The sequence below is a fragment of the Coenobita brevimanus genome, chromosome 84, assembly GCF_032717465.1.
Source record: "Coenobita brevimanus isolate Jiangsu-jjx chromosome 84, ASM3271746v2, whole genome shotgun sequence".
In the NCBI taxonomy this organism is placed as follows: domain Eukaryota; kingdom Metazoa; phylum Arthropoda; class Malacostraca; order Decapoda; family Coenobitidae; genus Coenobita; species Coenobita brevimanus.
Genome location: NC_137037.1, coordinates 12,094,083 through 12,108,223, shown reverse-complemented (window position 1 = coordinate 12,108,223; position 14,141 = coordinate 12,094,083). Strand labels below are relative to the sequence as shown.

The 14,141-nt window shown below is 47.0% G+C and overlaps 1 protein-coding gene across 1 annotated transcript; it reads left to right on the top strand.

Annotated features, from left to right (window-relative positions):
• The first annotated feature begins 4,115 nt into the window (after positions 1–4,115).
• Positions 4,116–7,620, top strand: LOC145410034 (uncharacterized). Its single transcript, XM_080280251.1, has 5 exons — positions 4,116–4,212; positions 5,045–5,487; positions 5,530–6,195; positions 6,433–6,465; positions 7,546–7,620. Exons 1-5 carry the CDS (start codon positions 4,116–4,118, stop codon positions 7,618–7,620), a joined length of 1,314 nt encoding a protein of 437 aa, XP_080136377.1.
• Positions 7,621–14,141: the final 6,521 nt, after the last annotated feature.

The following is a 14,141-nucleotide window of genomic DNA, read 5'->3' as shown; positions in this document are numbered from 1 at the left end:
TGAGGTTAGTAGTTCCGGGCAAGAGGGTCATCAGGGCATCCCGACCCTGAGCCCCTATTCCCCGCAAGTGCCCCAACCCCAGGCGTTCAGGGGAAACTGAACTACTGTGCGGGCGGGGTAGTGATCGTCAGACCAGGGGTGGGACTGAAAAGAGTTCAGTCCCAGGTAACACCGTATTGACGGTCTTGTTACACCCTCTAGGGCAGGAGGCCCAAGGCTACAGCCTAAAGAAAGAGAAAGTGATAGACATAGGCTACGGCCTAACAGAGTGTGTAGAGGGGAAGGTGATCCCAGGCTCCGGCCTTAACACACTGAGGAGAGAGAGTTGCCTGTGTGCATCCCTCTCCAGTTGCTCTTTGGCTACGGCCAGAATACAGTCCAGGGTAGAGAGACCCTGCTACCGTACGTGTAGTGCTACCCAATTACGGAAGCGGCGTCCCGGGGTCGGTATCTTGCCGCAACGGACGGGCGAACCAGTTCACCCGTTAGTCGCTCTCCGTACGGGCAGACACTCGGCTCCGGCCGGGACACGTACCAGGGTGGAGAATTCCCTGAAGGTAGGATCTGTCCGTATTGGAGAGAGTGCAGCTCCTGAGCCCCTCACTCCGGCTTGTCTCCTACTGCGGGAGGAACACCACGCCGGCGGTACCTTGCCACGGCGAAAGGGCGACCTTGATCACCCTATAGGTGTCCCCCGTACGCCGGGCAAGTTCACGGCTACAGCCAAGGTGCACAATAGGGTAAGGAGAGCCCCGACTCAGACCTATAGACACACTCAAGGGACCACGAAGAGCGTGAGTCTCCCTTTTGCCTCTTTCCCTTCGGGGAGCCCTTCGTCGCCATCCAGGCTTATAGGCCAGGAGGAGGCACTAGAGTGGTGGCAAGGCCCGATAACGGACCTACCGCCCACACCCGGGAGTTCTTTGACCCTGCCGGAGCCCTGCAGGAGACGCTGCTGCAGCCCAGCCCTGACGGCGCCTCTCCCCCTGAGCACCCGCAGTCCCAGGACGCCCAGGCCCACCGCCGCAGTCTACAATGACGGAGATCCAGGCTCCCTCACTCCCCGGAGGCAGAGGAAGCAGGCCCGACTGCTCAGGCTGTTCGGCCCTAGTCCCGAGGGCCCCCGATCAGGTCGAGGCCCCCAGACCACAGGGCCTCCCTGCACCCCACCGGCGCGGCCCTCAGATAGGAGCCGCCCCTCAGGTCGAGGCCCCAGACAGGTGAGCCTCCCTGACAGTAAGTGAAACAGTGATCTAACGACCCAGGAAACAAGGGTAAGACGGTGACAGTGACAGTGATCCAGAGTACAGTGACAGTGCTTACACGGAAAATATATTAAACAGTGGCCTAACAGAAACTCGTGCAATCAGGGTAAGAAGTGTCTATTGATAAATAATTCAGTCCCCCCCCGCATCAAGGAACCAGGGAGTTTTCTGTGAATCTAGAGGTAGGTGCGCGAGTGAGCCGAGAGGCAAGTGTATGACTGTGTTCCCGCGACCTGGTGACAGTGTCGAGTGTCGCTATCCGCACCCTACCTCTATTATGGTAATATCCCCGAAACAGACTCCCAATCTCAGTGATCTAAAGTGAACAGCCCCAATTTATTATTATCTTGAAGTGACATAATAATTAATTCAAGCGAACAACCCCAGTTGCATAATTCCCCTCCAGGTGACATTAAAGAATATCCGCGATCTCCCTGTGCCATAGTGTTAATATATATGTGATCATTCTGTGAAGCCGAGTGTAATCCTGTATCTCTGTTCCCCTATATGCTAAATATCATTGTATGTACACTGTAATGAGTAGGACCTAAGCAATAGATGTGATACGGTATACTGCCTATTTTTTATGCCCTGTTCCTTTGTTAGTGCATTACATCCGGTCTAGTAAAAGGACCCCGTTCCAGTGCTCGTGTTTTTACGACGAGAAGTCGCCTTAAAAACACAGCATTACAGTAACAACACTCAGTTTTAGCTGGCTTTGGGTAGAATAACATGAAATATTGGTAGCTGTAACCCTGACACCTGCAACAGCTACATCTGGGAGAAGTTCACAAACTCCCACCAGATGTCAGGACCACTCAGTGCACTGGCCCATTACCTGGTTATACAGGCGTAATTCAGATACTTACCATCCCCTGAAAGGAGGATAGTGGATTGCAGGATGCTGACAACTTGAGCCTGGAGTCCACTGCGTTCACATATCAGATGAACCTGAGGCCACAACAACATGCCACGTCTAATTTGAGTAAAAATTTCTGAAAGCAGCAAGACTAAAGGTCTTGACTGAGGTTTGTGTTGCCATCAAGAGCTTAACAGCTTCACTTTGATTCCTTTTTTTTTTAATCACATTTCTTCCAGACGCTTCTCTTCTGCCAATTTATTCAACTTCATCTTCAAAAAGCCTAACACCTCCTTTCAAAGTATCTCTTTAGTTTGATAAGACTAAAGATGGTAATCGTAAAACAAATAATACATATTGGGACTTAAGAGGTAAACACTCTGAATGTCCTACCAAAGACAGATGGTGAATCAGATTGCCTGGGTCCAGAATCATTATAGTTCTTGCACCTTAACCCAGATTCTCATCATTTTGTATCTTGCTGCACGTTGCTCAATGGTAGAAACAGACTGTGCTACAGTGAGTGGCCTTACATCCTTTACACAGCACATCTTCGTGACCAGCGTGATATTCCAGTGTTAATCCATCATTATAACTCAACATTCAAAATGGAGAAATGGAAGTTATAGACCAAGTTAAAGTGAAAATTGAATAACCCACTTTCGATCAACTTGGGTGGTGGTACCAGTGTAAGAAGGCTGTTTACAAATGGGACTGGGCCACTACGGTAACTGGAGTTATTTTCTTGGTTACTAGTCAGCCAGCTCTCTCCTGCCTGACTAAACTTGGCCATCAACAGAGCTGATAGAAGTTAGGGATCTTCCTCATATCCTAAGCCAATGAGAAGACAGTTCTCCATCTACACATTCTGTTTTTGAGCTATATTCCACCATCTTGCTTCAACATTATGTTTTGGAAATGATCATGTGAAGGTTCTCCACGCAGTGGCCTTAATCAGACTTCGTGTCATTCAGCACTGAGAGCTCAGTGCTGACTACCTAGCTCCTACCAGTTTCTGATGATATCTATATCACATGATGATGATGGTGATGGTAGAACATGTCTGACATTTCTGTATCGGTATTGACTACACTGTGGAATGGCTGCTTACGTCTTCAAATTGCATCGTGTGTTCCTTAAATGACTGTACAAGATTATTTCATTCCTGTTACACCAGATCTCTAGAGGCGAAGTGGTTAATAAAGACTATAAAAGTATTTACCTCTTCTGATTCAGTGTCTCTCCAAAGCTCAATAAATCTGATTGAGAGCAGCAAAAAAAAATAAATAAATAAATAAATAATAATAATAATAATAATAATAAAATACGTTATCTGATTGAGAGGCTTTACCTGTCACTAGTCGAAACATAAATTTACGTTCTCCCTGATCCATCCCGTGCTGGTCGAACTGTACACAATAATTGTGTTGTCCTTGATCCGTTCCCTGCTGGTCAAGGTGTAAATTTGTCATTCAGTATTTCGTATGTTATTATTAAAAACTGCACATTATGTAGAGTTCTTATTGATATTGTAGATACCAGTAAAGTGCGGTTTGTGAGCGCGTGACGAGCGAGCGAGCGTTTGTACAGTACATACACGTCATCATAATTTCATCTTGGTGTAAACTTTCAACATTTCTGGTGAGGTTGTTGATTAGTGACAGAAAAATAATTGAGTGTTCATTTACTTTCTCCTCTCTCTCTCTCTCTCTCTCTCTCTCTCTCTCTCTCTCTCTCTCTCTCTCTCTCTCACACACACACACACACACACACATGGCAACATGAGTCCGAGTATGTGCAAATCTAAATACCACGTGGCTCTCTCTCTCTCTCTCTCTCTCTCTCTCTCTCTCTTTCATGGCAACATGAGCCCGAGTGTGTACAAATCTAAATACCACGTGGCTCTCTCTCTCTCTCTCTCTCTCTCTCTCTCTCTCTCTCTCTCACACACACACACACACACACACACACACACACACACACATGGCAACATGAGCCCGAGTGTGTGCAAATCTAAATACCACGTGGCCTACTTCCAGCTGAATACAATCATTTTAAAGTTTATCCCTGGAACTATTCTGGAGCGATGTAGGTGGAGGTGCCAGCCCTCAGCTCACCTGATGTAATGCCACCATCAGGTGACATGACAATGAGCGATAAGTGGTTTCTTGTAGCCCAGACAGCCATTAACACTAGGCAATAACCATAGGCCTATAACTAAATGGATTTCTGTTGGTATAGTAGGTTAAAGCTCTCCAAGCAGATGTGGCCAAAAGGAGTTTACGTTGAGGGAGTGCATGGGATTCACTGCTTATATATTACCGCTCAGAGGTGGCAGTTGATCGTTCTGGCTGTATTATGTCTGAAATAAGTAGCCTAGCCGTGGGTCCCTACGCTTCTGATGGAGAAATAAAGGAATACTGTACTTTCTTGAATTACCAGACCACGAGAGGTTAAACAGTAAACTGAGGCTTTAACCAGTGATATGGTAAACGAATGTTTTCGCTGAGAAGAAAGAGAACAAGAAAAAAGCGAGAAGGTTTCACTTTATTATTTCTAGTGTCTTGCAATGCAGCTAATAAGTTAGTTAATAAGTGATACTAACTAATACTTCCGTGAAAGGAAATGCCATGAATTCTGATACATTGTATCATGATTACATTTAATCTTTCCTTTGAGTTTACATGGTAATTGGAGAACAGAAAAAAAAATAAGTGTCGATATATTAGTAACGTAATATATATATATATATATATATATATATATATATATATATATATATATATATATATATATATATATATATATATATATATATATATTTCAGGTAATGGTAAGGATAGCAGTGTTGTTGAATGCCTATGATGTTTGGTGTCCTGTCGTCAGTAGTCTGTATTACAATTTCATTCCATGGTTGCAGATCCCGAAGTGGTGGCTCAAGTGACACAGGACCTACAGGAGAAGGCCACCCCGGCAGCTGCGGCAGCACCATCTGTTGAGCCATTGTCAACATCTGCAAAGGCAGTTAGCCATACTCAGGTTGAGGCAGCACCAGCAGCTGAAGCAGAGGCAGAACCAGCAGCTGAAGCTGAGGCAGCACCAGAAACTACAGCAGTGCCAGCAGCTGAAGCAGAGGCAGCAGCTGAAGCTGAGGCAGCACCAGCAACTGATGCTGAGGCAGCACCAGCAGCTGAAGCAGAGACAGAACCAGCAGCTGAAGCTGAGGCAGCACCAGAAACTACAGCAGTGCCAGCAGCTGAAGCAGAGGCAGCACCAGCAGCTGAAGCTGAGGCAGCACCAGCAACTGAAGCTGAAGCAGCACCAGCAGCTGAAGCAGAGGCAGAACCAGCAGCTGAAGCTGAGGCAGCACCAGAAACTGCAGAAGTGCCAGCACCTGAAGCAGAGGCAGCACCAGCAGTTGAAGCAGAGGCAACACCAGCTGCTGAAGCTGAGGCAGCACCAACTGCTGAAGCTAAGGCAGCACCAACTGCTGAAGCTGAGGCAGCACCAACTGCTAAAGCTGAGGCAGCACCAACTGCTGAAGCTGAGGCAGCACCAGCAGCTGAAACTGAGGCAGCACCAGCAGCTGCAGCAGCACCAGCTGCAGAAGCTGAGGCAGCACCAGCTGCTGAAGCTGAGGCAGCATCAGCAGCTGAAACTGAGGCAGCACCAGAAACTGCAGCAGCGCCAGCAGCTGAAGCAGAGGCAGCACCAGCAGCTGAAGCAGAGGCAGCAGAAGCTGAGACAGCGCCAGCTGCTGAAGCTGAGGCAGCACCAACCGCTGAAGGTGAGGCAGCGCCAGCAGCTGAAACTGAGGCAGCACCAGCTGCTGAAACTAAGGCAGCACCAGTTGCTGAAGCTGAGGCAGCACCAGTAGTTGAAGCAGAGGTAGCACCAGCAGCTGCAGCAGCACCAGCAGCTGCAGCAGCACCAGCTGCTGAATCTGAGGCACTAGCACCAGCTGCTGAAGCTGAAGCAGTGACACTAGCAGCTGAAGCTGAAGCAGCAATACCAGCTGCTGAAGCTGAAGCAGCACCAGCAGCTGAAGCAGAGGCAGCACCAGCAGCTGCAGCTGCACCAGCGGCTGAAGTTAAGGAATCACTAACACCTGAGACAGCTGCAGCGACTGAAGTTCAGGCAGCACCAGCATCTGAAGCAGAGACAGTACCAACAGCTGAAGCAGAGACAGCAGCTGAAGCTGTAGCAGCACAAGCAGCTGATGCTGAGGCAGCAACACCAGCAGCTGAAGCTGAGGTAGCAGCACCAGCAACTGAAGCTGAGGCAGCAGCACCAGCAGCTGAAGCTGAGGCAGCAGCACCAGCAGCTGAAGCTGAGGCAGCAGTACCAGCAGCCGAAGCTGAGGCAGCAGTACCAGCAGCTGAAGCTGAGGCAGCAGCACCAGCAGCTGAAGCTGAGGCAGCAGCACCAGCAGCCGAAGCTGAGGCAGCAGCACCAGCAGCCGAAGCTGAGGCAGCAGCACCAGCAGCCGAAGCTGAGGCAGCAGCACCAGCAGCCGAAGCTGAGGCAGCAGCACCAGCAGCTGAAGCTGAGGCAGTTGTACCAGCAGCTGATGCTGAGGCAGCAGCACAAGCAGCTGATGCTGAGGCAGCAGCACAAGCAGCTGAAGCTGAGGCAGCAGCAGCTGAAGCTGGGGCAGCAGCACCTCCAGCTGAAGCTGAAGCAGCAGCACCAGTAGCAGCCTCACCCGCAGCTGAAGCTGAAGCTGCAGCACCAGCAGCTGAAGCTGAGGCAGCAGCACCAGCAGCTGAACCTGAGGCAGCAGTACCAGCAGCTGAACCTGAGGCAGCAGCACCAGCACCTGAAGCAGCAGCACCAGTAGTTGAAGCTGAGGCAGCAGCACCAGCAGCTGAAGCTGAGACAGCAGTACCCGCAGCTGAAGTCGAGGCAGCAGCACCAGCAGCTGAAGCTGAGGCAGCAGCACTAGCAGCTGAAGCTGAGGCAGCAGCACCCGCAGCTGAAGCTGAGGCAACAGCACCAGCAGCTGAAGCAGAGGCAGCAGCACCAGCAGCTGAAGTTGAGGCAGCAGCACCTCCAGCTGAAGCTGAGGCAGCAGCACCCGCAGCTGAAGCTGAAGCAGCAACACCAGCACCTGAAGCTGAGGCAGCAGCACCAGCAGCTGATGCTGAAGCAGCAGCATCAGGAGCTGAAGCTGAGGCAGCAGCACCAGCACCTGAAGCTGAAGCAGCAGCATCAGGAGCTGAAGCTGAAGCAGTACCAGCAGTTGAAGCAGAGACAGCACCAACAACTGAAGCTGAGCCAGCAGCAGCAGCAGCTGAAGCAGAGCCAGCAGCAGCAGCAGCAGCTGAAGCAGAGCCAGCAGCAGCAGCAGCTGAAGCAGAGACAGCACCAGCAGCTGAAGCTGAGGCAGCAGAACCGGGAGCAGACGCTCCTGCAGCTGAGGCAGCAGCTGAGGCATTACCTGATCCACCACCCGGTCTGTTCCAGAGAATCAGAAGATTTTTCTTCCGTGGGTAATGGAACAAGTGTGGGAAACAGTCCGCAGCTGCCGCTACCTACAGTAGATCCTCTCGTGCATAGTGTGGGTTGTGGTAAAGCACACCTGTGAAATGCGCCACAGTGCTGCCTCTCCCCTGCTTGGAAATGGTGCATCATTTTGATGTTTTCGATGTCGGTTATTTATGATACTGGCGTTTAGTGCTTCTGTAGCAAGCAGTGTGATTTAGACAGAATGTAATCACTGTGAATGATTATAGACTGTTTACATGCACTGAGTGGTGGAGCCCCCAAGGCCGTGTCCTTGCCACCGTTCCAAGTCCCTCTTTCCCCCTGCAGGAGGGAGTTGAACTTACGGGATTTCATAATAGGTGGGCTAAAATATCAGAAAGTAAATTCAGAAAAGTGATGAAGCAGAGTTAGTGGTTTAAGTAGACAGCCCATAAGTGATGCAGGAATAGCATCTTAGAACAGTGATGAGAAACTTTCACATTCATGTAAATATATTTTTACAAGATCCTCTCCTTTCCCCCCAGTTTTGAAGAGTTATTTTCTCCATTCTGTATTTCTGGAGATAATTATATTTACTACTGTTGTACATATTACGAGGAGTTTATTAATAAATTTTGACAATTATAAACCTTTTCAACAAGTTTGTGTTCATAAAATCCAAAATTCACTGATATTGTACATTAGCATTTGAAAGCAAAATATTCCACTTACAGAATTTGGAACTTCTACAAAGAGGGGGAATTCCACCCTCCAATTGTTCCCTATTAATAATTTACGACACGCAGGACCTATTATGATTTGCACATATCGGAGGCAAATTTTAAGAATTCACTTTAAATCGATTCTGCCTCAGGATGACTGTATTTCCTCAAGATCCGTCCGTGAGGAATGGCCACAGTGTCACTGCCACCTTTTATTACTAAATGCAATGCAACTGTGAAACAGTGGGAGTTGTTTTTTTCTAGATGTGCTGTGAGAGGTGTAAGGTTGAGAGGAAGACCACGAATAGGATGGATGGATAGTATGAAGAGAGTATTAGATGCGAGAGTGATGTTTGTGGAGCAAGGAAGAGTGGCTGCGAGTGATAGGAATGATTGGTGAGAAATTGTGAATGAATAAATGGTGACACGGCCCTGAGAGGATATTCTCCCTCATTTGGTCTGATCAGCTGATCAGGTCAGGTGTGGGTAAGGGGATGGGTCCATTATGATGTGGCAGGGGTAAACCAGCTCTGCTTTCAGGCCTTGCTGTGGATGTCGCTGATTGCACTGCGCAGTTGACCCTTGTGCGGTGTGGGGTGGTGTGGTAAGGATCTGTCCCTTCTTCCCTTGAGGCTAAAATACAAAAAATGTGTGTGTGTGTGTGTGTGTGTGTGTGTGTGTGTGTGTGTGTGTGTGTGTGTGTGTGTGTGTGTGTGTGTGTGTGTGTGTGTGGATAAGTACGAGTAAATTGGGAGTGCGTCATCCTGTCTCGGCTACCCCCCTTTATGGATAAGTAAATGAGGAGTGCGTCATCCCGTCTCGGCTACCCCCCTTTATGGATAAGTAAATTGGGAGTGAGTCATCCTGTCTCGGCTACCCCCCTTTATCAATCAATCAATCAATCATTTCCTGTGGCACCTTCGGGGATGCATAGGGCCTCGATGAACTCACACCACCACATCCTATCTTGTGCTAACTCCTCAAGATCTCCCCAACACTCATCTCCAGCTTCCCGTCTCATTGTCCTCACCCACGTCTCTTTTGGCCTTCCTCTACCTCTCCTACCAAGTGCCACCCACCCTGGTGTACCTCGTACTATTCCCTGTCTCCTATACACATGTCCTAGCCACTTCCATCGTGAGAATCTAACATATTCATCGATCGGCTGCACTCCCGTTATTTCTCTAATTCTACTATTTGGTATCCTTTCCCACCATTTAACTCCTAATATTCTTCTAAGTGCTTTATTTTCAAACACCAAGAATTTATTTTCCATAGTCACTGTGCTGTACCAAGACTCGTGTCCATAAATTAAGATACTCCTAACCATTACCTTATAAAGTTTGATTTTTGTATGCACAGAGAAATTGTTATTATTCCAAATATTTTTAAGCATTCCCATTGCCTGATTAGCCTTCTTTAACCTTTCCTCGAATTCAAAGTTCAAAGAACCATCCTTGGCTAAATAAGTACCTAAATATTTAAACCTATCAACTTGCTTTACAACCATACCTCCAATTACACATTCCTGCGCATTTTCCATATTCATATTGATTATTTCAGTTTTTCCACAATTAATAACCAAACCCACTTTGCGACCTTCACTCATTGGGAGTGAGTCATCCTGTCTCGGCTACCCCCCTTTATGGATAAGTTAATTGGGAGTGAGTCATCCTGTCTCGCCTACCCCCCTTTATGGATAAGTAAATTGGGAGTAAGTCATCCTGTCTCGGCTACCCCCCTTTATGGATAAGTAAATTGGGAGTAAGTCATCCTGTCTCGGCTACCTCCCTTTCTTTGGGGGAAGCAGCCTAGGTATGTAAAGAGATAGATAGATAGATATTGATGAAGTGTAATCTGGTACTCTGTGTCATGCCAAAGGAGTAGCTATGAATTTGTCAGGTTCCCTCATGAAAGCTTCTGTTTTGATGCCCGTGATGCTTGTTAGGCATTTCAGGAGACAAATGAACTTCCTTCTTTGACAGGCTGTTGTGCTGGAGATTATTGACTCGTGCTGATTAGTCAGATGGGAGGTGGAACTGGGTACATATTTTTCCTTTTCTTATTTCTTCCTTTGAGGTTGTGGATTGGATGAGTATAGTCTTGGCTGAGATGAATTTATCAACTAGTGATTTCCACGTTTAGAGGATCACATAGCTAACATTCAGTCATCACTGTTTATAGAATAGATTTCATATTCTAATCTCTGCCGGTAATTTTTCTTCTTCCACTAGTACTGTAAATTCTCAGAACTTTGAGTGCAGGTGAGGAATTTTCTTTGAAGCCCCTCTAGTTGCACTGGGTTTTTGTTTTGGGGTACCCAAAGTTAGGGACAGTAATGTGTGTGTGTGTGTGTGTGTGTGTGTGTGTGTGTGTGTGTGTGTGTGTGTGTGTGTGTGTGTGTGTGTGTGTGTGTGTGTGTGTGTGTGTGTGTGTGTGTGTGTGTGTGTGTGTGTGTGTGTGTGTGTGTGTGTGTGTGTGTGTGTGTGTGTGTGTGTGTGTGTGTGTGAGAGAGAGAGTGATAACCATTCACAGTGTGTGCAGGATTAAAGGATTTCTACCTCGAAGGTTCTCAGTATATAAACAGGTGTTGTTTGCCTTTCATACTTATCTTTTCCACATGGGCACCAAAGGTGTCATCTTTTGATGTCACTCTACGGCAGGCAGGTGCACAAACAGAACCCAACCGATGCTTGGGCATCTGCCCAATTGCCCAGTCTTTAAGGAAGTGTTCTTTTTCTTAGGATTTTTTTTTCTTAGGCGTCAGGACTCTGCAAACGCCATTCCTGCGGCCTTGCTCTATCTAAAAATAAATAAATAAATAAACGAGGGCATAGCGGCACTGGATTTCCCCGCCCTTGTCGTGAAAGACAAAAAATACAAGTTAACTTCGTCAGAAATCAGTTTTGTTGCCTTGATATGAAATGAAACGTGTTAAAGTATGTTTGGTTCTATGGGGATGTCTAGATCTCAGAGTTTAATCACGGTATAAATAAATTCCGTGATTTTGGCCTGACAAAAAACGGAAAAAAAAATATATATATATATATTTACTTACTCAGATTCTAGTTTAAAAGATGAAAGAGCATGTTTTAAAGTATGATTATATCAGCAGTTATATCAGTGTTAACCCATATATAGTCTGAACGATTATTTCGAGATTCGAATTTTAGGAGTAAAAAGTAAAGACGAGGCAAGACGCAATGAAGCACTTAACCGCGATGCTCATCTCTAATTCAGATCTTTGAGCCTATGGAAGGTTATTCACCCAACTATCCATGGATGCAGTGTGTGTACATCACCAAGATTACCACAGTTACCTCCTGTAAGTGTACTGTTGGTAGCCTGCCTCTTTTACCTATCAACTCACAAAAGGTGGATGGACACCTAAGTCGAGTGGCGCTTGCTGCCTGCACCAGGATCTGAGGCAGCTTCTCAGCCAGAATTGCTGACCACTCGGCTACTGCGGCGATGGCTGGGCTGGACAGAAATGTACTGTACGAGTAGCAGCTATAAAGAGCTCCAGATGCCTCCATGTCATTATATTACATATTCATAACTAAACAAGAACGGACACTAGGCTACTTTACAGTCTAACAGGCCTTTAGCAAAGATGTATCCCCACCAAGTGGTAATGAATATATAGATATGCACTAATAAGTATGGCAGTTTCATATATAGGAGCATAAACTAGGACACATGTACAGTTGGCCGCACTCCCGAGTTCCTTGAACTTCACCCATAGTCAGAGATGTGGCACCACTGTATTTGTTTGGATCTTTGGACACGTACCGTAGCAGTGTGAAGAGCTGGGACCTCGCAATAGTGACCTGGCACGGACAGTGAGTAACGGAATTTTCCTCTCAGCGTCTGTGCATTGTCGAACCTATGTATCATTGGAATAGCGATAAGCATTAGGATATAACTGGACCCTGTATCGGGTGTCTAGTTTGGTGAGGAGGAGGTGTGGCTAGAGGTGAGGGGAGGGAATGGAGAGGGGGAGGGTCGGGCTATCCTGTTTCTTGCTGAGTCGTATGCTGAGTCATAAGCTGGAACCCAATACTTTACAGGAAACGAGCGAGACAACAAACATTCACATGGTTAGGTGCACACACACACGGCATGCTTTCACCTTTGTATGGAGGGCTAAATAATATATGGTTTTCCTTGGCTCTCAGTACAGCTATGAATGCGACGTAGTGATACGTAAAACACAGCAGACCCCAGTTTGTTAAGTGTTAGGCTTATCATGTGATGTGGCGTGTGGTTGGTGCGGGGGAGGTGGAGACTGATTCATGAGGCCACTTGGCTTGACTCGTCACCACAATTACACTATTTTAGTCAATAATACTGAAAATGACAGTATTGAAAACCAACTATTCCTGATGTTATTATATGGAATGTAGACACGTTCATAAATAAAAACTTGTGCAGTTTTATAAGCACGTTAGTATGCCTACATCGTAGTTGCACTGTGTGCATACCTAATAGAATACCTTCATAGGTGATAGCGTGGTGCCAATATGCTACTCCCTGTTATGTCTACCAGGAATACCATTTATATGACTTATACTGTGACAGTATATTCGTCTTGCTCGGCACATACTGTGCGCCACCTAAATTTTGTAATGAAACAGCAGGATATGTTTACGTGGTTATTCTCCATTTCTAGTTGATTCAACTGTAGTGATGTGTGACTCATACATTTGTGGTGGTTTATTTGTTGGTTTCTTATATAACCAGATTCATACGATAGTTGCTGGTGAACCTTCTTCCCGAAACCCTTTGCGAAGCTACCCAGAGTGGGAAAGCCCACCCCTCCCCCCTCCTCTCCCTCCCTTCCACCTCTAGCCACACCTCCTCCTCACCAAACTATACACCCGATACAGGGTCCACTTATATCCTAATGCTTATCGCCATTCAAGTGATACATAGGTTCGACAATGCACAGACGCTGAGAGGAAAATTCCGTTACTCACTGTCCATGCCAGGTCACTATTGCGAGGTCCCAGCTCTTCATACTGCTACGGTACGTGTCCAAAGATCCAAACAAATACAGCGGTGCCACATCGCTGACTATGGGTGAAGTTCAGGGAACTCGAGAGTGCGGCCAATGTACAGACGTCGGAATAAGTTCGTTTCCTTTTCCGTGGACTAAGGTGTTTGTAACACTGCTCGATGGAGAACTATCCCCTCCCCCTCCCTTCCTCATAGTCCCACACTCCCACCAAACCCCCCACTTTTCTCTCCGACCCCGTACTCTCGCTAGCAGCCAGCTTGGGGTTTCTGTACTTCATGCACCTCTCTAATTACGTGTAGTCCGAACAACAAATAAAAGGATAGTACAGTACATATAAACCAAGTTAGAAGATTTACTACACACACACACACACACACACACACACACACACACACACACACACACACACACACACACACACACACACACACACACACACACACAGAGTTAAAAGACAGGGAGCGACAGGCGCAGAGGGGGAGCGAATGGAAAAATTTGGAATGTGAAAGGGCAGTTACGAAGAAAATAAAAAGGGGAGAGGCAAGGAAAGAACAACGAGAGTTGAGAAAAGAGACAGAGAGTGAGAAGTGACAGTGAGAGGTGAAATGAGATACAGGCAGTGTGAAAAGGGAAAGAGAAAAGGGAGATGTGAATCGAAAGGCCGGGAGACAGGGAAGTAGAGACAAAAGGGGAGACAGCTGAGAGGAAATGGGCATGGAGCAACCACAGAAACAGGGATAATAAAAAAGAAAGTGGGAAAGAAAGCTACGGAACGGAATACTGAGAACGATAATGAGGAAAATTAGAAA

Excerpts from the sequence above, each read along its gene's own strand:
- LOC145410034 (XM_080280251.1), top strand. The coding sequence starts at position 4,116 with ATGAGCCCGAGTGTGTGCAAATCTAAATACCACGTGGCCTACTTCCAG. Across the intron at positions 4,213-5,044 it reads TGGAACTATTCTGGAGCGAT|ATCCCGAAGTGGTGGCTCAA; the intron begins GTAGGTGGAGGT and ends CCATGGTTGCAG. Across the intron at positions 6,466-7,545 it reads CAGCTGAAGCTGAGGCAGCA|GCAGCAGCTGAGGCATTACC; the intron begins GTACCAGCAGCC and ends CCTGCAGCTGAG.